This window comes from Rhyacophila brunnea, unplaced genomic scaffold (genome assembly GCF_057557595.1).
Source record: "Rhyacophila brunnea isolate RB1 unplaced genomic scaffold, BYU_Rbru_1.0 scaffold_3, whole genome shotgun sequence".
In the NCBI taxonomy this organism is placed as follows: Eukaryota; Metazoa; Arthropoda; class Insecta; order Trichoptera; family Rhyacophilidae; genus Rhyacophila; species Rhyacophila brunnea.
In genome coordinates this window covers 21,456,181-21,483,246 of record NW_028232965.1, presented here as the reverse complement: position 1 = coordinate 21,483,246, position 27,066 = coordinate 21,456,181, and the positions used below count along the sequence as shown (strand labels likewise).

At 34.4% G+C, this 27,066-nt stretch overlaps 1 protein-coding gene across 2 annotated transcripts in view; it reads right to left on the bottom strand.

Annotated features, from left to right (window-relative positions):
* spen (spen family transcriptional repressor split ends) overlaps positions 1 to 27,066 on the bottom strand; it is a 240,240-nt gene that overhangs the window by 144,449 nt on the left and 68,725 nt on the right. For both annotated transcript variants that reach the window (XM_085952285.1, XM_085952286.1), the window contains exon 2: positions 22,096 to 22,413. In XM_085952285.1, the coding sequence (XP_085808411.1) occupies positions 22,096 to 22,413 (318 nt within the window). The remainder of the gene's footprint in view (positions 1 to 22,095; positions 22,414 to 27,066) is intronic.

The window sequence follows — 27,066 nt, the reverse complement described above, 5'->3', positions numbered from 1 at the left end:
AACGTTAGCATTTCTAATAAATATAGAAATTCAATACTGTCAAGAATACAATCAACGTAGAGAGGCCTTCATCCAGTAGTGGATTTATTGAGGCTCGTGATAATAATGGCATTATATATAGATAGGTAGATAATAATATAATATCACTGATTTTGATAAATATAACAATTCATGTGTAAGTAAGGAGTAGAATAAGGCTGAGGAGGCCTTCATCCAGCAGTGGATAGGTCAAGATTGATGATGATAGGGACGATACAAATAGGTAGATATTATACAATATCACACATTTTGATGACTATAACAATTCGTATTAATTTCTCTCATTGTTTGCAATGGCAACTTTCTTAGTTTAATATGACTATATTCTGATCTATGGAAATTAGTAGCCTAGGTTCAATAAAAAAAAGATTGAGTGAACAGCCACAAAGAAGTATTTTAAAAAATCAAATTTGGAATATCACGTTATCTATGAAATGGCGGACAGTGGCGTACGCTGCTGTTGAAAGATAATTTACGTAGTGAATTGGACCAAGATTATTGTTTTATCATCGGGAAAAAGTGCGCCAATGCCTACATTACGATATTTGAATAAAAATAATCGAATCTGTTTGTCAATTAAAGGATTATAAGGTCTTAAGCGACGATGACGTCATTCTGCTGTACGTTAAATGAAATATGGCGAATCGTATGCGGTATATGAGAAAATATCGGATATAAACGTCACGTACCTGTAAAATCATTGAAAATTTCTGAAATGTGGTCAATTCAATCGGTAGCGCACATTTTGAAGTGAAGATGTAAAAATAACAATAAAATGTCGCTTAAATGGGCCGTTGGTGCGTTTTCCAAAATCTCTTAGGATAATAATATATAGGAGATTCTTAATTCAACGAAAACAAATAAGTATTAATGAAAAAATTCCGTAACCTTCGACGAACTGAGCGCGGCTTGTAAAACTCGGTCTTCGCAGTTAAAATTTCGCACGGGTTTGCCTGCGCAAACCGGTTTGCGCAGGCAACACCGTGGTGAAGCATAAGCGTGTGGCCGGCCTTTAACGCTCGAACCCAACTCGAACAATAGTGGCAACTAGTATAGTGATATCTTATATTTTCAACAGAAGGTACCTGTACCTACATACTAAATTTTAGAATTCAGTTGTTATTTTGTCTTGGGAGCCGTGACATTTAAGTTTAGGAAGCACTGCTCTATAGCAGGGATGGCGTACACATGACACGCATGACGCTAAGTAAAACGATGGCAAAATTCAAATTTTGTATGCAGAAGTTTTGTCGGCTTTTGACTTGGGTAATTTATAACAAATCTACTGAATATTTAAAATTTACTTCATCTGGTAACATTGACTCGTTTTATCAGCATTCGTTTCAACATTTTTTTTTCGATATGCGATTAGCAATTATTACAATGAATAAAAAAGTTATAGTACCTATTGCAAAATGTGAACTCATTACCGATAAGTTTATTTCATGGAAAAATGGGCAGTGTTATTTCTACCATCTTTGGGTAAACATGATAATATAACTACTGTGAACAACTATTTACAACGATTATACCTTTGTAATCGGTTCGACTGAACAATGATAGATTCTCGTGTATCAGAAACCGCGTATTCACTTATCTTTGAAAAGACAATGTACAAAAATATTTTTGAGCATTACCCAAGTGTGTTAAATATAAAAGATAAAATGATAAAAATTTTGTGATAAGTTCATAAAAAAACATTGTGCAAATTAATTTTAGTGTGTACTGTATTTGTGTTTTATTCTAATTTATCTGAAACGACACTATTTTAACAAGTTTTTTGCATACAATTGGAAACACTTGTGGAAAATTCGCAACACCTGCTCTATGGAGTACCTTGCTCTGTGATACATTATTTATGAAATTGGATATAAGGGGAAAAAATCTGCATCTATTGAATCTGCGTTAAGCCTCAATTACATTGAGCTTCTTTACGAGCTGTGTATTGGCGAATTTATAATCTGCCTGTAAAGACGCCCAGTGTAATCATCGAACAAGCTAACATGTTCGATGATTACACTGGGCGACTTTACAGGCAGATTATAAATTCGCCAACAAACAGCTCGTAAAGAAGCTCAATGCAATTGAGGCTTTAGAGTTAGAGCTATTTTACGTTTAGATGTGAATAAAAAAAATAGATATCGAAAATGTATGACCACCCAGAAGATATTGCGTTGAAGAGATGTAGGAAAATTTACGAAATTAATAATAAATTATGAAATGTCTGTTTTCACCCCTAGTTTAGATAGGTGGTTTTAACAGAATATTATTTTTCTATGGGGAGGCCTAATTGGTGTCGCAACTCGGGCCTTAAGTGGTTACATTCGCCCCTGTTTAAAATGGAATTACACCTGATTCTCTTTTTGCATGGTACAATCCATCTCAAATAAACCATCATCGGTTTTTCTTTAGTCGTTCAATAACAACTACCCAAGAATGGTGCGACGTTTTTATGTATTCCAGATTTGAATAAAATATGAAAAGCACATGGAGAGATATCGATTTATTTAAACTTAATTTTATAAGAATACAAGTATTAGTATTGTCAAAATAGTATAGCGGCGCGATTCAAATAAAATAATCTGAAATCTGCCGTACTTATAATGGCAATAATTAATAAATAACCCTGCCACTATACTTACATATCAGAATAAAATAAACGCTTCAAATTAACGATTTATCCGTATTTAAAATAGGGTACGATATTAATGTTAAATAGGTATGTGTATGTACTACATATCATGTAGTAAAAAGTATAATTATTTTCATTGATTCACGTGTAACAATCGACCTTACATTGATTTTTTTAGCATTGGCCAAAAAATCGTTACGTGGCTATATTCACTCGTGTGGGTAGTTATAGTCGTCGTCTAGTATTTACTTACATATGAATAACATGACTTCTAAATTATTGTAAGTCTTCTTTTTTTACCATGTCCGATCCTAAAATCATGGATATTTGTATTACTTAAAACAATCACTGCTGACCTTTTATTTACCACATTTAAATAACACGTTAATTATATCTAATAGCCAATGACTCCAAACGCGCCAGTCGCGGTTAGCACTAAATGAATTAACAGATTTTTGTTACGAGAAATAGATCTTAGCCACTTGCTCAACCCATTAGGTCCATACTCTGACTCAAACCCAAATTGAAAAACAATATGACATGTATTTGCCAGATCCAGGATTGAAACCTGGAGCCCACGGCGTTCTAAGCCGACGATTAAGCCACTCGGCCATCGTCACAGGTCTTTAGTTACCTATAATAATGATAAATGACAGATCGTATTGTGTAGAAAATAGCAGGAAAATACTCTTCAAGAATACGCATTAAGTTTAATTTAAATATACGATTGCATAGGTCGGTCCTTAGAATTTATGTGTCACATATAATATCATCGCATTAATCTCATCAGGCGGCGGGGAAAGCCGCACCGCGAACCTCTAATTTTGATCGATTTACAATGCATGAGACCACTGAAGAGAGAGAATGCCTCATCTGATCGGAGCAGTGTTGGTGTCAACTTGTGCGTAAAGAACCCAAACTAATTAATACAACAATACACAACTTCATCTACCCACAGAAATGGCTGCACCAAATAAGAAACAAACACTTAGTGAAGCTTACTTACAAAACCTACTGAAATTTTAAATTTTGACTCGGCAACACTGTACTGTACTACCAGGGAACTCAGATAATATCGTCGGTGTTTTGTAAAAATAGCGAATCAACCATTTTGGCGAAATTGAGATTTTCATGAAAACACAAAATGTACCTCACTAGCTTTGTTATGTAAAAACGGCGAACTTATATCTCCACGGGAAAGTACCTAAAAACGATAATTGTAAGGGCGAGTATCCACTTAGTGTTATGAATAAATGGCGAATGTGACATATTAGGCCTTTTAAAATAAAATCTGTCCTAAAGTAGTGGTAAGTGTTATGAAGAACGGGCGAATATACGATATTCGCCCTTCCTGTATATCCTTCTATATATCAATGTGACCAGCGGCGGCTTCTCTAATACCATGCATGTGCGCTGCACTCCTTTTTCCTAAACATCACTTAATGTGCATCAATGCTATTCATAAGTCATCACTCGTTTATCGCAATTTAATCCAAGTAAATTTGTAGCAAAAGCATGTACCCACTGAACAGTCATCGAAATCGAGCGCTCGTGTGAGTGCCCTAATATGCCCTTAGTTTGCCATTCATATTACATTGTGTAATAACAGTTCAACCCGACACGCGAAACACATAAACAAGTCATATTTACTCAAAATTTTATCGCCGCTTCGGACGCAGCACAGCGTTCACAAAATTCGATACAAAAAAAACAGTAGACCATGTTCTTTTACCAAGTGAGTGAATTATTGTAACATGATGTCATATTTTTATTATATTTTGTAGACGAAGCGAGTAAGGGACTGGCGCGTTGTCGAGTCGAAAAATACGTACCTACCTATTCAAAACAATCGATGGTTATTTATTTTTTTTTAAATATTATTTTCTTGAAATATTATTTACCTCCAATACAATTCGGTATGATTTCTGTCGTTGCGATATATAGTCGGTTTTAAATGTTTTGTCACGTCATTTCGATAATTTTGTTCATAAAAATAAATTTTGAATAAAAGATTCCTAATAATACATATAATTATTGTATACTCAGTGAAGTGTATGTGATTTAAAATGATAAATTTTGAATAAAAGATTCATAATAATACATAATATAATAATTGTTTAATCAGTGAAGTGTATGTGTTTTAAAATGATGTCGGTAAACGTAGACTTTATCAAAAATAATAAGATTTCTTTCGAAGAATCAGAATAAAAAAAGGATGGTCCGATGACATCTGTGGAAAGTGAAAGGTGTTTTTCAACCCTTTAAAGAATTAAATCGTCTTTAAGAAATACCATGAATCAGGACATACTTAACTGTCTACCTGTGTTAAGCATCGAGAAAAAACTTTTACAAACATTTCCAGACTTTAATGACAAGTGATTGAGGTGTTTGCTAAACAGAAACAACGCCGAATTGATATTCTTTTTAAATGAGGTAAGAAAATTTTTAGTGCACCCCCAATGAAACCAATTTTTGAAACCACCGGCCGCCACTGAATGTGACCATTGTTAAATCAAAATTGTCAAGTTCGCCCAACGTCACTATCATTCGTGTCATTTTACTATTGAGAAGGCTTATTGGCGGGATTGTTTTTAGAAGTTTCATCAGTGTAATTTATGACTCGATGACATTGAGCTACTTTACAAGCTGCTTGTCGGCGAGTTGAAATGCGGGCGAGTCAGCTAGTACGATTGTGATGATGACATACAAAACTTTCCACTTGCTCAGAAGCCAACAAGCTACGGATTTGAAACCGTCATTTTTTGTACTATTTTGACAGGACGTATTGAGTAGTTCGTTTTTATATCAGGAGGTCGCTACTATCGCTCTACTGCGCAGACGCAGTAGGCCCACACGCCAGCGTGTAGCGTGTAAAGTTGACCGGCTTTCAACTTTTCTTGTCTTGCTTGTTAGCTTGTTCGATGATGACACTGGGCAAGTTTACAAGCAGATTGTAAATTCGCCAACAAGCAGCTTGTAAAGTAGCTCAATGTCATCGAACCATTAGTGATAAAAGAATGTTTAAGTTGACAATTTGTTAAAACAATAGTTTGAAATATAGTTGTTTGCTTTTTCTACTAATTTAACAGCATTTGTATTCAATAAGTATTCATCGAGTGATACAACATACTTTACCTCAAAATGAGCGAGATGTAAGTTCTCTTGTTTAATTTTTCGTGTTGTACAGTTGTTAAATGGTTTCGTTATGTAATATTGTAATGTTACATTGACATATTAATATTGTTTGCTTATGTATACATAACATACCTACTTAATAATATTATATTCATTCTTTTAAAAAAAAAATCGGTGTGTGTACTTATTTATGTACGCGCGTTAGAAGTAATACTATGGCGTAACAAACAAAAACAAAACTTGCGATTGCCTAGGCCCTAGATTCTTCGACTAGTTATCTTGTTAAATTACACACGTAAGAAAACGGGCCGCTTATTGAAGCGCCGTTGGTTTATTTCTATAAATTTTACCTTACATTAACTAAATTATATAATTATTTTTCGTTGTTTTTATTTTAAAGTAACAACTGCCACATGACGTTTAAATAGTTTGTTTACGTAAGGAATTGCAAATAGCCGACAATAATAAATCCGCTGCCTAGGTAACGGAACAATTCTAAACTATAATATTGTATTGCAGTATCATACTGTGGCGTAAAGGTAGTGCGTTCGGCTGATAACCGAACAATCGGTGGTTCGAATCCAATCGAGTGCGTTTTTTTCGTGTGAAAAAAAAAATTATGTGTTACACGTCACACGCCAAAAATACACTGTGATCTGATTTCCCAAACGCGCTAAAAGAAGTATAACTTCAAAAATGTGTTGTACTTTACCGCTCGTAGACATGTTTTGATACGTAGATATTATTTATATTACCTTTCTGACACGCTTAAAATTACAAAAAAGTAATAGCTACTCGTTATTTTATCGTATTTCAGATTGTCTCGAGGACAACAGATGGTTAAATTAGTTCAGTTCAAATTAGGTGTAAATTACTGCAGAAAGATTGAGTGACGCTACCGCTTTTCACACTAATTCGCTGGCGATTTTGCCTGAGAAACCTTCAGAAATCCAATCCAACGAAACAATTGCTGTCTCAAATGATCACTTTCGTCGAAGTGATGAAAACAATTTGATTTTGGACGAGAAAACAGGGAGCTTTGTGTCCGCATTTATTTGTAATGATTGCGGGCAGAAATATCGTTATAAAAGTAAATTAAAAAATCATTTGATTAATAAGCAAGCATATGAAAAAACACATTAAGAAAAAATACCGGAAATCTGGCTATGGAAAGAAAAAACAGCTGAGGGCCGCTGGAAAAGAAATTGTTCAACATAGTAAACGATTTAATTTTTTCTGCAGAAAATGTACATATAATGCCGGGTCCACACTGGCAACATGTCGCCGGCAACTTCATTAAATTTTACGATAATTATCATATTTATCGTAAAATTTAATGAGGTTACCGGCGGCATGTTGCCGGTGTGTACCCAGCATAAATGCAGTGATAAATTTTTGGAGGAAGAAAAGGACAAGATTTTTGGGGAATTTTGGAAACTCGGTGAAAACGATGGCAACCAAGATCAACAGAGACAATATATTTCAGACAGTATATACAACTATTGAAAACCCCGAAAGGCAGCGTGTAAACAATATGTCACACAATTTTATTCATTTTGTATCTCCAGTCCAGTTAATTTGTCCTTACTTAATAAAAAATAACCTGGTGTTCCATAACTTTTTTGAATAGGTATAATATGCCTTTTAAGGACAAAAACACTGTTAATTTTCACTAGAATATGGTTTTGATTTAATTTAACTTTCACTATTATCAACCAATCCAACCAAAGTACCAACAATAATATGTACTAGCTGAGCCAGCTGGCTCTCGCCAGTCTGTCTCGCTAGGTCTCGCTAGGGATTGATACAGGTTGATGATGATGATGATTATGATGACGATATGAATATGTAGATAAATAATATTAGCATTTTTAATGAATATAGAAACTCAATACTGTCAAGAATCAGATTGCGGAATCCTTCATCCAGCAGTGAATTGATCCTGGTTGATGATGATGATGATGATGACGATATGAATATGTAGTAAATATAATGTCACCGATTTTGATAAGTACAGCAATTCAAATGACAGAAAGGAGTAGAATCAGGCTAGGGAGGCCTTTATCCAGCAGTGGATTGGTTCAGGTCGATGATGATGAGAATGATAGAAATAGGTATAATATCACAAATTTGTTTAACCGCTAGTAGTAGAATCAGGTTGTGGAACCCTTCATCCAGCAGTGGATTGATCCTGGTTGATGATAATGACTATATGAATATGTAAATAAATATAATATCACAGATTTTGATAAATACAGCAATTCAAATGACAGAAAGGAATATAATCAAGCTAGGGAGAGGCCTTTATCCAGCAGTGGAATTGCTCTGGTCGATGATGATGAGGATGATAGAAATAGGTATAATATCACAAATTTGTTTAACCGCTAGTAGTAGAATCAGGTTGTGAAACCCTTCATCCAGCAGTGGATTGATCCTGGTTGATGATGATGACTATATAAATATGTAGATAAATATAATATCACAGATTTTCATAAATACAGCAATTCAAATGGCAGAAAGGAATAGAATCAGGCTAGGGAGGTCTTTGTCCAGCAGCGGATTGGTTCAGGTCGATAATGATAAGGATGATAGAAATAGGTATAATATCACAAATTCGTTCATCCGATAGTAGTAGGATCACGTTGCGGAAACGAAAAACGGGGAAAAAAAAAAGGATTGATGATGATGGTGACGATATAAATATGTAGATAAATAACGTTAGCATTTCTAATAAATATAGAAATTCAATACTGTCAAGAATACAATCAACGTAGAGAGGCCTTCATCCAGTAGTGGATTTATTGAGGCTCGTGATAATAATGGCATTATATATAGATAGGTAGATAATAATATAATATCACTGATTTTGATAAATATAACAATTCATGTGTAAGTAAGGAGTAGAATAAGGCTGAGGAGGCCTTCATCCAGCAGTGGATAGGTCAAGATTGATGATGATAGGGACGATACAAATAGGTAGATATTATACAATATCACACATTTTGATGACTATAACAATTCGTATTAATTTCTCTCATTGTTTGCAATGGCAACTTTCTTAGTTTAATATGACTATATTCTGATCTATGGAAATTAGTAGCCTAGGTTCAATAAAAAAAAGATTGAGTGAACAGCCACAAAGAAGTATTTTAAAAAATCAAATTTGGAATATCACGTTATCTATGAAATGGCGGACAGTGGCGTACGCTGCTGTTGAAAGATAATTTACGTAGTGAATTGGACCAAGATTATTGTTTTATCATCGGGAAAAAGTGCGCCAATGCCTACATTACGATATTTGAATAAAAATAATCGAATCTGTTTGTCAATTAAAGGATTATAAGGTCTTAAGCGACGATGACGTCATTCTGCTGTACGTTAAATGAAATATGGCGAATCGTATGCGGTATATGAGAAAATATCGGATATAAACGTCACGTACCTGTAAAATCATTGAAAATTTCTGAAATGTGGTCAATTCAATCGGTAGCGCACATTTTGAAGTGAAGATGTAAAAATAACAATAAAATGTCGCTTAAATGGGCCGTTGGTGCGTTTTCCAAAATCTCTTAGGATAATAATATATAGGAGATTCTTAATTCAACGAAAACAAATAAGTATTAATGAAAAAATTCCGTAACCTTCGACGAACTGAGCGCGGCTTGTAAAACTCGGTCTTCGCAGTTAAAATTTCGCACGGGTTTGCCTGCGCAAACCGGTTTGCGCAGGCAACACCGTGGTGAAGCATAAGCGTGTGGCCGGCCTTTAACGCTCGAACCCAACTCGAACAATAGTGGCAACTAGTATAGTGATATCTTATATTTTCAACAGAAGGTACCTGTACCTACATACTAAATTTTAGAATTCAGTTGTTATTTTGTCTTGGGAGCCGTGACATTTAAGTTTAGGAAGCACTGCTCTATAGCAGGGATGGCGTACACATGACACGCATGACGCTAAGTAAAACGATGGCAAAATTCAAATTTTGTATGCAGAAGTTTTGTCGGCTTTTGACTTGGGTAATTTATAACAAATCTACTGAATATTTAAAATTTACTTCATCTGGTAACATTGACTCGTTTTATCAGCATTCGTTTCAACATTTTTTTTTCGATATGCGATTAGCAATTATTACAATGAATAAAAAAGTTATAGTACCTATTGCAAAATGTGAACTCATTACCGATAAGTTTATTTCATGGAAAAATGGGCAGTGTTATTTCTACCATCTTTGGGTAAACATGATAATATAACTACTGTGAACAACTATTTACAACGATTATACCTTTGTAATCGGTTCGACTGAACAATGATAGATTCTCGTGTATCAGAAACCGCGTATTCACTTATCTTTGAAAAGACAATGTACAAAAATATTTTTGAGCATTACCCAAGTGTGTTAAATATAAAAGATAAAATGATAAAAATTTTGTGATAAGTTCATAAAAAAACATTGTGCAAATTAATTTTAGTGTGTACTGTATTTGTGTTTTATTCTAATTTATCTGAAACGACACTATTTTAACAAGTTTTTTGCATACAATTGGAAACACTTGTGGAAAATTCGCAACACCTGCTCTATGGAGTACCTTGCTCTGTGATACATTATTTATGAAATTGGATATAAGGGGAAAAAATCTGCATCTATTGAATCTGCGTTAAGCCTCAATTACATTGAGCTTCTTTACGAGCTGTGTATTGGCGAATTTATAATCTGCCTGTAAAGACGCCCAGTGTAATCATCGAACAAGCTAACATGTTCGATGATTACACTGGGCGACTTTACAGGCAGATTATAAATTCGCCAACAAACAGCTCGTAAAGAAGCTCAATGCAATTGAGGCTTTAGAGTTAGAGCTATTTTACGTTTAGATGTGAATAAAAAAAATAGATATCGAAAATGTATGACCACCCAGAAGATATTGCGTTGAAGAGATGTAGGAAAATTTACGAAATTAATAATAAATTATGAAATGTCTGTTTTCACCCCTAGTTTAGATAGGTGGTTTTAACAGAATATTATTTTTCTATGGGGAGGCCTAATTGGTGTCGCAACTCGGGCCTTAAGTGGTTACATTCGCCCCTGTTTAAAATGGAATTACACCTGATTCTCTTTTTGCATGGTACAATCCATCTCAAATAAACCATCATCGGTTTTTCTTTAGTCGTTCAATAACAACTACCCAAGAATGGTGCGACGTTTTTATGTATTCCAGATTTGAATAAAATATGAAAAGCACATGGAGAGATATCGATTTATTTAAACTTAATTTTATAAGAATACAAGTATTAGTATTGTCAAAATAGTATAGCGGCGCGATTCAAATAAAATAATCTGAAATCTGCCGTACTTATAATGGCAATAATTAATAAATAACCCTGCCACTATACTTACATATCAGAATAAAATAAACGCTTCAAATTAACGATTTATCCGTATTTAAAATAGGGTACGATATTAATGTTAAATAGGTATGTGTATGTACTACATATCATGTAGTAAAAAGTATAATTATTTTCATTGATTCACGTGTAACAATCGACCTTACATTGATTTTTTTAGCATTGGCCAAAAAATCGTTACGTGGCTATATTCACTCGTGTGGGTAGTTATAGTCGTCGTCTAGTATTTACTTACATATGAATAACATGACTTCTAAATTATTGTAAGTCTTCTTTTTTTACCATGTCCGATCCTAAAATCATGGATATTTGTATTACTTAAAACAATCACTGCTGACCTTTTATTTACCACATTTAAATAACACGTTAATTATATCTAATAGCCAATGACTCCAAACGCGCCAGTCGCGGTTAGCACTAAATGAATTAACAGATTTTTGTTACGAGAAATAGATCTTAGCCACTTGCTCAACCCATTAGGTCCATACTCTGACTCAAACCCAAATTGAAAAACAATATGACATGTATTTGCCAGATCCAGGATTGAAACCTGGAGCCCACGGCGTTCTAAGCCGACGATTAAGCCACTCGGCCATCGTCACAGGTCTTTAGTTACCTATAATAATGATAAATGACAGATCGTATTGTGTAGAAAATAGCAGGAAAATACTCTTCAAGAATACGCATTAAGTTTAATTTAAATATACGATTGCATAGGTCGGTCCTTAGAATTTATGTGTCACATATAATATCATCGCATTAATCTCATCAGGCGGCGGGGAAAGCCGCACCGCGAACCTCTAATTTTGATCGATTTACAATGCATGAGACCACTGAAGAGAGAGAATGCCTCATCTGATCGGAGCAGTGTTGGTGTCAACTTGTGCGTAAAGAACCCAAACTAATTAATACAACAATACACAACTTCATCTACCCACAGAAATGGCTGCACCAAATAAGAAACAAACACTTAGTGAAGCTTACTTACAAAACCTACTGAAATTTTAAATTTTGACTCGGCAACACTGTACTGTACTACCAGGGAACTCAGATAATATCGTCGGTGTTTTGTAAAAATAGCGAATCAACCATTTTGGCGAAATTGAGATTTTCATGAAAACACAAAATGTACCTCACTAGCTTTGTTATGTAAAAACGGCGAACTTATATCTCCACGGGAAAGTACCTAAAAACGATAATTGTAAGGGCGAGTATCCACTTAGTGTTATGAATAAATGGCGAATGTGACATATTAGGCCTTTTAAAATAAAATCTGTCCTAAAGTAGTGGTAAGTGTTATGAAGAACGGGCGAATATACGATATTCGCCCTTCCTGTATATCCTTCTATATATCAATGTGACCAGCGGCGGCTTCTCTAATACCATGCATGTGCGCTGCACTCCTTTTTCCTAAACATCACTTAATGTGCATCAATGCTATTCATAAGTCATCACTCGTTTATCGCAATTTAATCCAAGTAAATTTGTAGCAAAAGCATGTACCCACTGAACAGTCATCGAAATCGAGCGCTCGTGTGAGTGCCCTAATATGCCCTTAGTTTGCCATTCATATTACATTGTGTAATAACAGTTCAACCCGACACGCGAAACACATAAACAAGTCATATTTACTCAAAATTTTATCGCCGCTTCGGACGCAGCACAGCGTTCACAAAATTCGATACAAAAAAAACAGTAGACCATGTTCTTTTACCAAGTGAGTGAATTATTGTAACATGATGTCATATTTTTATTATATTTTGTAGACGAAGCGAGTAAGGGACTGGCGCGTTGTCGAGTCGAAAAATACGTACCTACCTATTCAAAACAATCGATGGTTATTTATTTTTTTTTAAATATTATTTTCTTGAAATATTATTTACCTCCAATACAATTCGGTATGATTTCTGTCGTTGCGATATATAGTCGGTTTTAAATGTTTTGTCACGTCATTTCGATAATTTTGTTCATAAAAATAAATTTTGAATAAAAGATTCCTAATAATACATATAATTATTGTATACTCAGTGAAGTGTATGTGATTTAAAATGATAAATTTTGAATAAAAGATTCATAATAATACATAATATAATAATTGTTTAATCAGTGAAGTGTATGTGTTTTAAAATGATGTCGGTAAACGTAGACTTTATCAAAAATAATAAGATTTCTTTCGAAGAATCAGAATAAAAAAAGGATGGTCCGATGACATCTGTGGAAAGTGAAAGGTGTTTTTCAACCCTTTAAAGAATTAAATCGTCTTTAAGAAATACCATGAATCAGGACATACTTAACTGTCTACCTGTGTTAAGCATCGAGAAAAAACTTTTACAAACATTTCCAGACTTTAATGACAAGTGATTGAGGTGTTTGCTAAACAGAAACAACGCCGAATTGATATTCTTTTTAAATGAGGTAAGAAAATTTTTAGTGCACCCCCAATGAAACCAATTTTTGAAACCACCGGCCGCCACTGAATGTGACCATTGTTAAATCAAAATTGTCAAGTTCGCCCAACGTCACTATCATTCGTGTCATTTTACTATTGAGAAGGCTTATTGGCGGGATTGTTTTTAGAAGTTTCATCAGTGTAATTTATGACTCGATGACATTGAGCTACTTTACAAGCTGCTTGTCGGCGAGTTGAAATGCGGGCGAGTCAGCTAGTACGATTGTGATGATGACATACAAAACTTTCCACTTGCTCAGAAGCCAACAAGCTACGGATTTGAAACCGTCATTTTTTGTACTATTTTGACAGGACGTATTGAGTAGTTCGTTTTTATATCAGGAGGTCGCTACTATCGCTCTACTGCGCAGACGCAGTAGGCCCACACGCCAGCGTGTAGCGTGTAAAGTTGACCGGCTTTCAACTTTTCTTGTCTTGCTTGTTAGCTTGTTCGATGATGACACTGGGCAAGTTTACAAGCAGATTGTAAATTCGCCAACAAGCAGCTTGTAAAGTAGCTCAATGTCATCGAACCATTAGTGATAAAAGAATGTTTAAGTTGACAATTTGTTAAAACAATAGTTTGAAATATAGTTGTTTGCTTTTTCTACTAATTTAACAGCATTTGTATTCAATAAGTATTCATCGAGTGATACAACATACTTTACCTCAAAATGAGCGAGATGTAAGTTCTCTTGTTTAATTTTTCGTGTTGTACAGTTGTTAAATGGTTTCGTTATGTAATATTGTAATGTTACATTGACATATTAATATTGTTTGCTTATGTATACATAACATACCTACTTAATAATATTATATTCATTCTTTTAAAAAAAAAATCGGTGTGTGTACTTATTTATGTACGCGCGTTAGAAGTAATACTATGGCGTAACAAACAAAAACAAAACTTGCGATTGCCTAGGCCCTAGATTCTTCGACTAGTTATCTTGTTAAATTACACACGTAAGAAAACGGGCCGCTTATTGAAGCGCCGTTGGTTTATTTCTATAAATTTTACCTTACATTAACTAAATTATATAATTATTTTTCGTTGTTTTTATTTTAAAGTAACAACTGCCACATGACGTTTAAATAGTTTGTTTACGTAAGGAATTGCAAATAGCCGACAATAATAAATCCGCTGCCTAGGTAACGGAACAATTCTAAACTATAATATTGTATTGCAGTATCATACTGTGGCGTAAAGGTAGTGCGTTCGGCTGATAACCGAACAATCGGTGGTTCGAATCCAATCGAGTGCGTTTTTTTCGTGTGAAAAAAAAAATTATGTGTTACACGTCACACGCCAAAAATACACTGTGATCTGATTTCCCAAACGCGCTAAAAGAAGTATAACTTCAAAAATGTGTTGTACTTTACCGCTCGTAGACATGTTTTGATACGTAGATATTATTTATATTACCTTTCTGACACGCTTAAAATTACAAAAAAGTAATAGCTACTCGTTATTTTATCGTATTTCAGATTGTCTCGAGGACAACAGATGGTTAAATTAGTTCAGTTCAAATTAGGTGTAAATTACTGCAGAAAGATTGAGTGACGCTACCGCTTTTCACACTAATTCGCTGGCGATTTTGCCTGAGAAACCTTCAGAAATCCAATCCAACGAAACAATTGCTGTCTCAAATGATCACTTTCGTCGAAGTGATGAAAACAATTTGATTTTGGACGAGAAAACAGGGAGCTTTGTGTCCGCATTTATTTGTAATGATTGCGGGCAGAAATATCGTTATAAAAGTAAATTAAAAAATCATTTGATTAATAAGCAAGCATATGAAAAAACACATTAAGAAAAAATACCGGAAATCTGGCTATGGAAAGAAAAAACAGCTGAGGGCCGCTGGAAAAGAAATTGTTCAACATAGTAAACGATTTAATTTTTTCTGCAGAAAATGTACATATAATGCCGGGTCCACACTGGCAACATGTCGCCGGCAACTTCATTAAATTTTACGATAATTATCATATTTATCGTAAAATTTAATGAGGTTACCGGCGGCATGTTGCCGGTGTGTACCCAGCATAAATGCAGTGATAAATTTTTGGAGGAAGAAAAGGACAAGATTTTTGGGGAATTTTGGAAACTCGGTGAAAACGATGGCAACCAAGATCAACAGAGACAATATATTTCAGACAGTATATACAACTATTGAAAACCCCGAAAGGCAGCGTGTAAACAATATGTCACACAATTTTATTCATTTTGTATCTCCAGTCCAGTTAATTTGTCCTTACTTAATAAAAAATAACCTGGTGTTCCATAACTTTTTTGAATAGGTATAATATGCCTTTTAAGGACAAAAACACTGTTAATTTTCACTAGAATATGGTTTTGATTTAATTTAACTTTCACTATTATATTGTTTTGTCTTCTAAAAGTTTAAATAAAATATGATAAACATAATAAATTTACTTTCCTTATAATTATTCCCTAATAAACCCACACATTCAAGGGCGAACGTGCAACTGTTCCGTATTTTTTATCACACATGAAGGGCGAATATCTATTTAAAACAAGGCCTGAACAAAAACGATGCATGAGTGCGAGTGAGAAAGTATTCGGCACCGTTATAATCTCTGCGACACGCGCTAGAGTAAGATAAAAGGTCTACATATGTTTTAGTTAGTTTCCAAAAGTATCGCTGACAAATCGCGGTGAATCGCTTCACGTAGCGTCGTAGCTCGTGTTGATAAATTGCTATTTTTTGTGTTAAACATAAAGTCAGTGGTAAATATTTTTAGTTAATTAAGTAGGAAAGATGGTTCTGTGTGTTGTATTAAAATATGGTAGCCGTACTGATAAGCAAGAAGATGGTATTACGTTTCATAGGTAAGTTGATACATGTTCGTGATAATTTATTTGTATTATTATATATTTTAATATCAGTGACCTAGTGTTTCTTTAAAATAACTTAAATTATGGATATCTTTACCTAATGGTTGCAGTTTGACCGCTTAAAAATACTATATAACGTAAAAAAATAGAAAATTATATTTTAATTCTGAGCGTCTAGTGCGAGCACTACCGAAATGGTCTATGCCCTATGGTCTCGAACATTTGTAGACGAATGCGTTCGCTCGCTCACAAACCAAACGCATGGCACGCAGCTTCATTTAGCAATGCAACGGGTGGCGTCTAGATGTATCTATAGTCTATGATTTAAAATGATTTTTCTGACCTTTTTATACAAGTTTGTACACTTTTTTATATTATCAAGACAGTGTTTCCTCTAAGCTTTATTATGTTTTTGTTAGAAATTTATAATCATCCATATGTAATTAATAAATAAATGTCAAAAGTTAAAAATCCTCCTGTAAAATTGCATTTTGGTTAATTCGCCCTTTTTTCAAAACACCGACGAATGTGAACACTAAACACAATATTGATTCTACGAAATTTTATAAATGAAAATCGTTTAGATTTGTAAATAGTTTTAACACAAATTAAAAATTTCACATAATATGTATGATTCAGGTACCATCCGTGAAGTGAATTTGAGAAATAAAGTAAATAAATCAAGAAACATTTAGTTAGACGTTTCAGCCATTTACACCTAAGCTGTCTTCTTTTATAGAAAATAAACCATTGCGCACTACCAGAAAATGCTATTCCGAAGATTATTTCGGGCATATTATTCAGAATAATGTTTTAAATACTTAAATCTTTAATGTTTTTCAACACAATATGTTATTTTTTATTTTAATTGAAATTGTATTTTATTTGTTATCTTTTCATAAATCAAACTGTTTTACTTTCACATTTCTTCACTTTTTTTATAGTACAATATTATTTACCCCATTAAACCTATGTATTTCCAAGATTGAACGTACGCAATATTAACAATAAATGTCTTAAATAGTATAAATTATACTAGATTTATTTTTGACCGATTTTATCATTGTTTTTTGTGTATATAAAAAATTTATATTAACTATCGAAAAAATTGCCAATCTCAGGATCGTCAAATTCTAATCACGAAATATCGGGTCAGGTATCGTCCAGTGATCACATTCATTTTCAAATACTGATCGCGGCTCCCTAGCAGCGGCTCCAGGGCCGCGCTCCCAGTTTGAGAAGTACTGATTTATACAACCCAGAAAAATAAAAACCGAACCCACCGCCCGCCCGACCGCACCGTAAAACAGCGCCGGCCGGTGGATGCCAGGGAACATAAAAATAATGGTAAGCGCGTTGCCTTCTGGGTGAGACTGTAACAAGGTTTTATTCTCGAGCGGGCAGAAATATAGAATAAACTTGATCAATGAAGAATTTATTTTAAATAGTATGAACCATAATATGCATCAAAGCTTCTCACGTAAACGACGCGAGCATTCAAAATTGGCAATACTTGAAGAACACTCAGGTGGGCTTTGTATTGTAATTTCGTGAACTTTCGTTAACATTTACTTTTTTATTTCAGAACTCTAATTTGTGTAAAAACTATTTTGTTTCTTTTGTAACTTTATTGAACGATAACATAATTGTCTAAACTTCATTCATAAAATAATTTATGTTTTACAAAAACAAAACTTGACTATTCCAACGATATACGAGTTCCCAAGTGACTATTGTGATTTATCTATATGACATTTGTGCTACTTCATTCCTGAAGGCATCCACACTGCTCTCCAATTATTAGATGACCTCCACTCCCATCATCAGAGCTAGTCGAGGGATTCGGAGGCTAACATCTTGACTACCTAAAATAATTTTCCCACAAGTCAAGTAAATTTGGTAAAACAGTTAGAAGAAATAAACATAACCAAGTTAAAAAATTAATTATTGGTGTTTTATCAACGAGATGACTTGCACGGCGCGAATAGTGCAGTTTCTCTTCTACATTTTTTACTCAGCAATAATTTCAACAAAATATTTTCCGAGTCGATCAAAGTACTCCAATTTATTTGCGTCATACCAATGACAACAGTTGGAAGTGAAAGATGTTTTTCCACTCTCAAAAGAATAAAAACCTTTCTACGCAATACGATGGGCTAAGATAGACTGACCACTCTTGCAATAGTCAGTATTGAAAAAAAATACGTGGGAAATTAGACAATTTTTATAATAGTGTGATTGATGATTTTTCAAAAAGCAAAGAAAGAAAAGTGGACTTAATTTACAAAAAATTATAACGTGTTGTGTGCAATTTCGGTTAACAATGGGTTGGCGATGTGAAAATTGACATTTTTTTGAAGGGTTATAATATATAAAAAGCCAATTTGCAATACTTCTTTAAAGTATACAACGAAAAGGCAAATTAAAATAACATATTCAAAATTGACATACCACTTTTTCGGGCCTAAGGCCGCTAATGGTGACCACAATAACATATGCATACATTGAGAGATCTAGGAACATAAGGGGGGTTGGCATTGATCAACAATCAGTGAAAATGGCGAATGTCAAAATGAAATAAGAAGTCGTATATCGTTTACGATACATAAGCGAATAAAGGCGTTAACAAAATAGTTCAGACACTATTATTAAAGAATCGATGACTACCAATTATCATAACGAAAATTATGTAAGTTCCATCTTTCAATAAAATTGTTTGTCAAAATGTTAAGTTTTTTTTATTTTTGAGCCATGTTTTAAGTAAAATTTAATTAAAAAAAAAAAACTATCGATACGTTGAATTAATCTAAAGAGAGCACAAAAAAGAACGAACCAAGATTCAACTACTATCAGTAATGTTTGTCAACAATATGTCAAAGATGCCATTCTGCACTGTACGTCCGTATATAATAGATATAATATATAATTATGTATGTACATTATTAGGTGTATTTGTATGTGATCAGACACCATATGAATTTCAATGTGGAAATACACTACACACTTACATAATAGCAAAATAGGTACCGCAATGGTTTTAAGATACTCGCAATGATACACAGAGTCACTCTATGCACTAACATATCTGTAAATATTTACAGATTAATTCCTAGGCCGTTTTCATCAATAGAAAGTAGACAGCGTTGACTACCTTAGTAGGTACTTCACCATACAACATACAAGTACATAATGTTATATTTTACAATTGCGTCAACAGTAATGTTATTTCAAATTTCAAACTTCTGCGATTTACAAAATACAGCTACTTCCACATACGTATACGAATTCCGATTTGGAAAATACGCCCCCAATGGTGAGCAGCGTTTGTTGATTGTTACATTTCATTCGACGTATGCATAACAAATTTCACAAAAATAGTCCCCACTTCTGTAATGACGTCAATTGCAACGATTTGCAAGTAAAGTGAAACGAAGTTTAGACAACATTTTAGCGACCCAGGCTATGAACTAATTAACTACAAATAGTTTTCAAATATCAATATATCTAGATCTGCCATTTAGTTGAAAATTTCCCATCTTAACCATATTCCATAACCAAACAGCAATTGGCGAACATAAGTGATTTTAGATAGATTATTTCCTATTAGGTGTGTAGAATACCTATATTTAATTATTTCGCACATGCTTCGGACTTATTCATATTTACAACGAGACATCATGAAATACGTCATTATATAATAGGTATCTAGTCTTTTTGTAAAAGTGTGTCTTGACGCTCTTGGCATATAGATACGTATCCAATTGACGACTTATTCGAGTAAAAATCATGTATCGTGTTGAAGAAGCAAATGTAGAATAAATACAAATCAATATTATAATATAAAATCGGTAAAATAACATAAAAATATAACATAACATGGTGACAAATTTCAGTAATTTAACAGAAAATACCTGAAAATGTAGCATGCCACCTACCTTGTCTTAAAATAGGTAAATCACTATACACAAGATCACCTTGAATTTTATACGATGGGAAAACGCACTAGTTTAGCGGTGACTCGCTGGGATTACCCAGCCAATTTCATCCCCACACAATTAGAACCCGGCACCATATGTTGGAGCGAGGTCAGGGCTGGGACTGACCCACAGAATGCACGATCATTTATTATCACCTTTTATGGTTTGACGTTTACACACGCTCAACGGAATAGTACCCGTCGAATCCACTTTGCACTTTTTAGCACTGACAGTGTATAATCCGACGAGCACTGCAATCCAAGACACACTGCATCCAGAGGTAAGAGGTCGGCGGAGAATGCGGGGAACGGGGGGGGGGGGTTTCGCGGGGTGGCGGCCGCAGTTGCATCGATCGCGGCGCGGCGCACACACGCGAACGCGAACTGGAAAGCGGGCGAGTGCATCGCGCCGAGTGCACCTCGCACATACCACACTTTCCCCCCGCACCCCACTCCCCAAACTGCACTAACGACACATTATTATTAATCAAATTTTCCCGGCGTTTCACTTGACATTTTTTTGCCTTTCTGTTACTCACATCACTTATTACACCGAACACACCATTTTTCTTCGAGACGAATCGCGCTCAAAACGTTGTTTCACTTTACTTTAAATTAGTGCTATTGCACATTAGGCTTTGTTTACACATTTCAGTTTACAACTCTTTGTATTACACTGTTTGTGTGACATCGATAATGGTCGACTATCGATTTGATCTTTTTAATCGTTTATTTCACTACACTCACTGGTTTTCCCATCATTTGATGTTTAATATTTAATACACTAAGACATATTGAAAATTAAAATACAATTGAAAAATAATAAGAAATGTTTTAGGATTAATTATTGTGCCTTACTTAACACACGTAATAAAATTGCTACAGTAGACTAATATTGTTTTGGGTATGTGCTTTTATCAAGTTTCAAACTTTTCCATCTGCGGATGTATACAAAAATCGTAAAAAATGACTATTAAGGATATTTATAAATCTGTGTAAACTGTAAAGCTATTCCTGAACCAGTCCTAACATCCCCAATTTATATTGTGTAAACTCTTCAATGCATTCATTACTGAATGTCCATTTTGGTCTTATCCGTTGTGTGTTATTTCCACATAATAATCTCCTAAATCTCAATCCACTATTGACACTGCTTGACTCTTTATGTCAATACACTCCGTGATTTTTTTTACCAAGGCGGTCTTGAGTAACACAATATTGAAAGAAGATCAAAAATATAATGTTTTTTTATAATTAATAATCTAATACTGCATCTAATAATCATCTAAAAACATGTAAGTACCTACAGGTACGGTTATACGTTAAATTTTATATTTCAAATGTAAAACAGGGTAACACGCCTTGCTAACTAGAATACAGTAACGTCGTGCTAAGTAATGCACCTAACGTGTTTGGACGATGTAACTTTGAAGACTTTTTTTTTTTTTTTTTAATATTATCAATAAGCACAGAGGAAAAGAAATTACTCGAATGTAATATATTTGATAACCCAAAACATTAATAAATTGAACGGGCGGTAATGGCAAGCAACATGTTATTTCTACAAATGTGTTCACATCATAGTCAAAGAAACTCATTCTTACCCGAGTCTATTATCTTGAGGGTAGCGCGGCGTCGAATTCACGGATCCCGAACTGGCGGAATATCCAGAGCCGGCAGGTGAGCTGCCAGCCGAGGAGGGAATGGCCGCTGGCTCATAGTAAACCGTGGTGAGCGGCCGTTCGTCAAGGGTATGCTCGGCGCCGTGAGCCTTCGCCGCCGATTTGATGTCCATGAAGGCGACGGCGGCGCAGAGGCCGCTGCCGACTGCGCCGCCGCCCCCGCCGCCCGCATCACCGCACCCGCTGACAACACCTGATGCACCTTTCGCCAGCAGCTTGACATTTTGGACTCGGCCATACCTGAATAAACAAAATGTATTATTATTAATTAGACAAGTAACGTAATGAATAATGTACCACTGGTCAGCAAATCTATCTGAACCCCACAGCGTGATAGCATAGAATACAAGCGATACAATGGTTTATTGTTTATTTCCTGGTTCCACGTGAAAAATATATGATATAAAAAAGAACTAAAAATCACAAAATGTCAAGTCTAGGTTCACTCCATCATGTTTGACAGCAGTTTTTAGTTATAAACCAATCATGACACACAATGCATACAAAATATAAAATTCACCTAGGTATAATCCTACTGAAGAATCACAAAATAAAACATACGCAACCACCGCAAAGTCATCGCACGGCATTTGAGGACTGTGTCAACAAAGATGCTAGGGCAGCCGGCGTAGACACCTGAAAGATACCGTCTCATGATTGAGGGGGAAATGAGGAAGTTCTTGGAGGAGGGTAGGTCCTGCCCTGGGTTGTTAGGCCATTTATGATGATGGAAACATTTTCTATTTTTATAAAATCTTGCGCAAGTAAAAAAAATGTATAACCCCCTTTTATGTGTATCTTCTAAGATCTAAATACTTAAGGCCATACCTCAGTTGAGGCACGGTCTAAAAAGATCGTGGCTAGGCAATGCGCGGATTGCGGGTCGCGGGTGCAAATGACGCATGTCAAACGAAATATAATTTCTCATATAAATCCAACATGTGTCCATTTAATGTTCTGTTATTGTTTTATCAGTAACAATAATAATATATTCATTGACATGTTTTCTTTTTAGTAAATGGGTAACGTTTTTAGTCATCTTTACACGATTTAAGAATTAAAACGCCCGTCGCCATCACGAAACAAAATGACGTGTTTCTAGCTCGACGTTCTCTCTCAGAATGGGAGCGAATCCAAAATTTCGTGGCGCCTAGCCTATAGTTGAAAATTATTTGCCGTTTCACTGATGTATCACCTTAACGTATTCTAAAATGTAAATATACTTATAAAAAATAACATATTAGAAATATATAGCAATCATAGTTCATAGTAATATAATTGCACAAAATGTAAAATCACTGCCATTTGATGCATCAAATTCGGATGCGATCGTCTCCTAAGTAGTGGGTAAATGACTGTATGCGATAATGAATTTATTATATTATCATATAATATGACGTAGTCACATATACATTTCTCAGGAAACTCACTTTCAGAAAAAGGAAAATGAACACTGTAATCAGTGTATATCAGGCAGTATATTTCCAATCAAAAATCCGGAAACACATTGCGTAGGTACTAATAATTAAACGTGTATAAATAAATGGCTAAACCAAAAAACATAATCAACTTAGTGCATACCAAACACATATACCTAAGTAAAGAGGTATATTATAAAAGACGATACAAAATCGTCGCCACATTATTCAGGAGTGAATTGAATAAAAAGAAAAATCATCGGTGGTGAAATTAGAATTTATTATTAAAAATTCTCAAGGATCACTACAAACCGTATTATTAAACATTCTTTGTGGTAAAACTGACGAGTAACAAAAACAGTGATAGCCGATTCGAAAATCGAGAAAACGCCCACGGCCAACGCCAAATACCTGATTAACCCCGAACCGGCAACCGTTGCTTTCGGCTGTTAAATATACCAAAGAGGCCGTAGCAAGTGCTTTTTTGTAGAACGCTCAATACGCACAACTAACAAGGTGGATGAGGTGAATTACTGTACTTTCGAGTTCACTGGCCAACCGCGTAAATCGCTCGAAATTCTGTATTTTCCGTACACAAATGAGTATGTGACAAGGACAATATTATAGCGTTTGCAGCGAGCCTCGGTGTGATAACCGGAATTACGTGCACAGTTGACATACCAACATAAATTGACGACGACTATGTTGAAAATTGTGAAAATGGAGAGCATAACAAACAGTTTCATCTGTGCTCGTGTGTTGCTCGACACATAAACTCATTTTTGTAATGTTTTGTGATTATAAATTGACTTCCATTTTTCAGTAACAGTTTTTAACTAAGCTTGTGAATCAGTCCGCACGGCTATTTTTAGGACATAAACGCATTATGATCATGACTATAACCACTCACTTTCAAAATACATATTTACAATTACACAAAAGCATAGTGCTCGACACATAAACTCATTTTTGTAATGTTTTGTGATTATAAATTGACTTCCATTTTTCAGTAACAGTTTTTGACTAAGCTTGTGAATCAGTCCGCACGGCCATTTTTAGGACATAAACGCATTATGATCATGACTGTAACCACTCACTTTCAAAATACATGTTGGCAATTACACAAAAGCATACCCATCTGACGATAGTATTGTATGCACTAATTAAGTAACTCGTTCTGGAAGGCCGCTAAATACTATCTATAGAATGTATACGGCGGAGCTACGGAATGCTGGTTTGGTCTGGAACGACACAAGACTCGCGAGCGACAGCCCTTATTGGAGACGCAGCGTGGTGTCCATATGCTCCAACTAAGGGGCGGATATGGTTGAAGAAAAAGAATTAAGTAAATAATACTGAATGGTGGTCAAGGGGTGGGAGGTGATATTCCGGATTGTGAAAATAGATAATTAATAAAACCCTTATGTATAATAAATAGATTCTAAAATGTGATATTGCAGTTATTTTTATTATGGTGTCTATTTTGTATAGGAATAACATAAATACATACACATAAGATTCTGAGTGTGACACCCTACCGCCAAAACTTTGTTTTTTTTTGTTAAATTACCGCACGTAATAAGTACAAAATAAGTTAAAGACACTCAAAATCAAACAATAAAAGCTAAAAAAATAAACACAGCATTGAAATAACGTATAGGCCTGGGTTACATTCCCAGCAGGATCAAAATGTATATTATGTATTAGCAACACAAACAAATCGCTGCTTGTCCGTTTGTATCGACAATATTTTTTTTACATTATGGGCATTTTCGCCAAAGTTTGTACATGTTTGAAATTTGGGTAATATTATTTTTTCACTCAAATTAACCATTTTTATATAGCTAGCAGATTCCTTGTTCTATTACTGAATTGGTGATAGCAATTTTTCAGCAAAATATTGATTAATACAATATTTATATCATTTTTATTATGAAATTGGGCATAATAAGTTTCCGTTCCGTGACTACGAAACTTAGCTTTTAAAACATGAATGAAACACTTTTTATCACTTAAAAGAGCTCTATTAGATTAAAAAAACCATACACTTCAAAATAAAACTACAAATAGTCAAAAAATATTATTGAATTTTAATTCTTGGGCACATTTCGTTCCCCTCCGTTACCCTATGTCTATAATGGCAGAGCATTTTTCCTTTAGTATTTGAAAAAACCAATCAATGTTCGTTCTGCTATTTTTTTAAAGACAATAATCACTTTTACTAAATTTTATTGGAAAAATAAATAAGTTTCGTTATTTAATAATCAAATGAAAAATAGTTAACGTTCAACTTTTTTGGGGACATTTTCGGAATGGAACGAAATGGTAACGGAGTGTAATTTGTAAAGCTTAAGTTACATGTTACCATAAAAACAAATTTTTGTTTTATGAAATTTATTTGAATTTTTTGATAGACAGATAAATATTCAACGTGCGTCAAAATAACAAAACAAATCAAACTTAATCACTAAAATAGATATATTTTATAATAAATTTCACAATACTTGTAAAATAAGGTAGGTAATAATTTTGACACACTATACATTACCATAACTTTATTTGGCATTTATATTATTTGTAACTCAGATAAAAAATATTTTTAAGCAAATTAACAATATATGAAAAAAAAATCAGCAAGGGATTCAGACGCGAGTTCCTAGCGCGGCACGGAGTATATAACTTTTACGAAAATAATTATAGTCAAACTCGGTTATTACGATCTCGGACATAGCGAGATCTCGGATGTAATAACGAAACATTTGTTGACAATTGGTTTATGATTTTCGCCATACATTTAATTTTTTCACTGTTATAACGAGCAACTTATCGGATATACCGAGCTAAAATACTGTTAATGTGTCGACCGTTTTAAAACATTTCGACCCTAAGCAATAAAATCCGATTGGACAGGATGCCGCCGGGGTCGGATTACGTTTATGACACTAGTAAAGTGTCTAAGTACCTACCTTATTGGTGTTTCACCGACAATAATAAAAAAGTATCCACGCATATGGTTGAAAAATCCAAGGTTTGTGAAGTCCGTAGGTACCTACCAGCGTTAATTACAATAAACAACTTTTGTAGTTTATGAATGCCATGCTCGTTTCGGGGATTTTTACGATGGTTTCCAAATTTTTTATTTTCGACTTTTTGTGTAATGTGACATGCTCATTTAAAAATACCTATTCTCTGATATAACGAGTAACGCTTATAACAAGCAAATTCAGTCGGTCCCATCTTCCTCGTAATAACCAAGTTCGACTGTATGTTGTCTTGAAATTTAATTGTATTCATCAACATAAAATGTAGCTATACAGGTTGATTGTAATCAAGACGTACTTTTCTGACATTTCGTGAATACCTACAGTTCTAGGTATTAAATCTAATCGAGTACACATTTCTGTTAAACGTGACAAAAAAATACTTTTTCATACATTTTTATAAATTTCTATGCCTAAAATGTATGGAGAAGTTT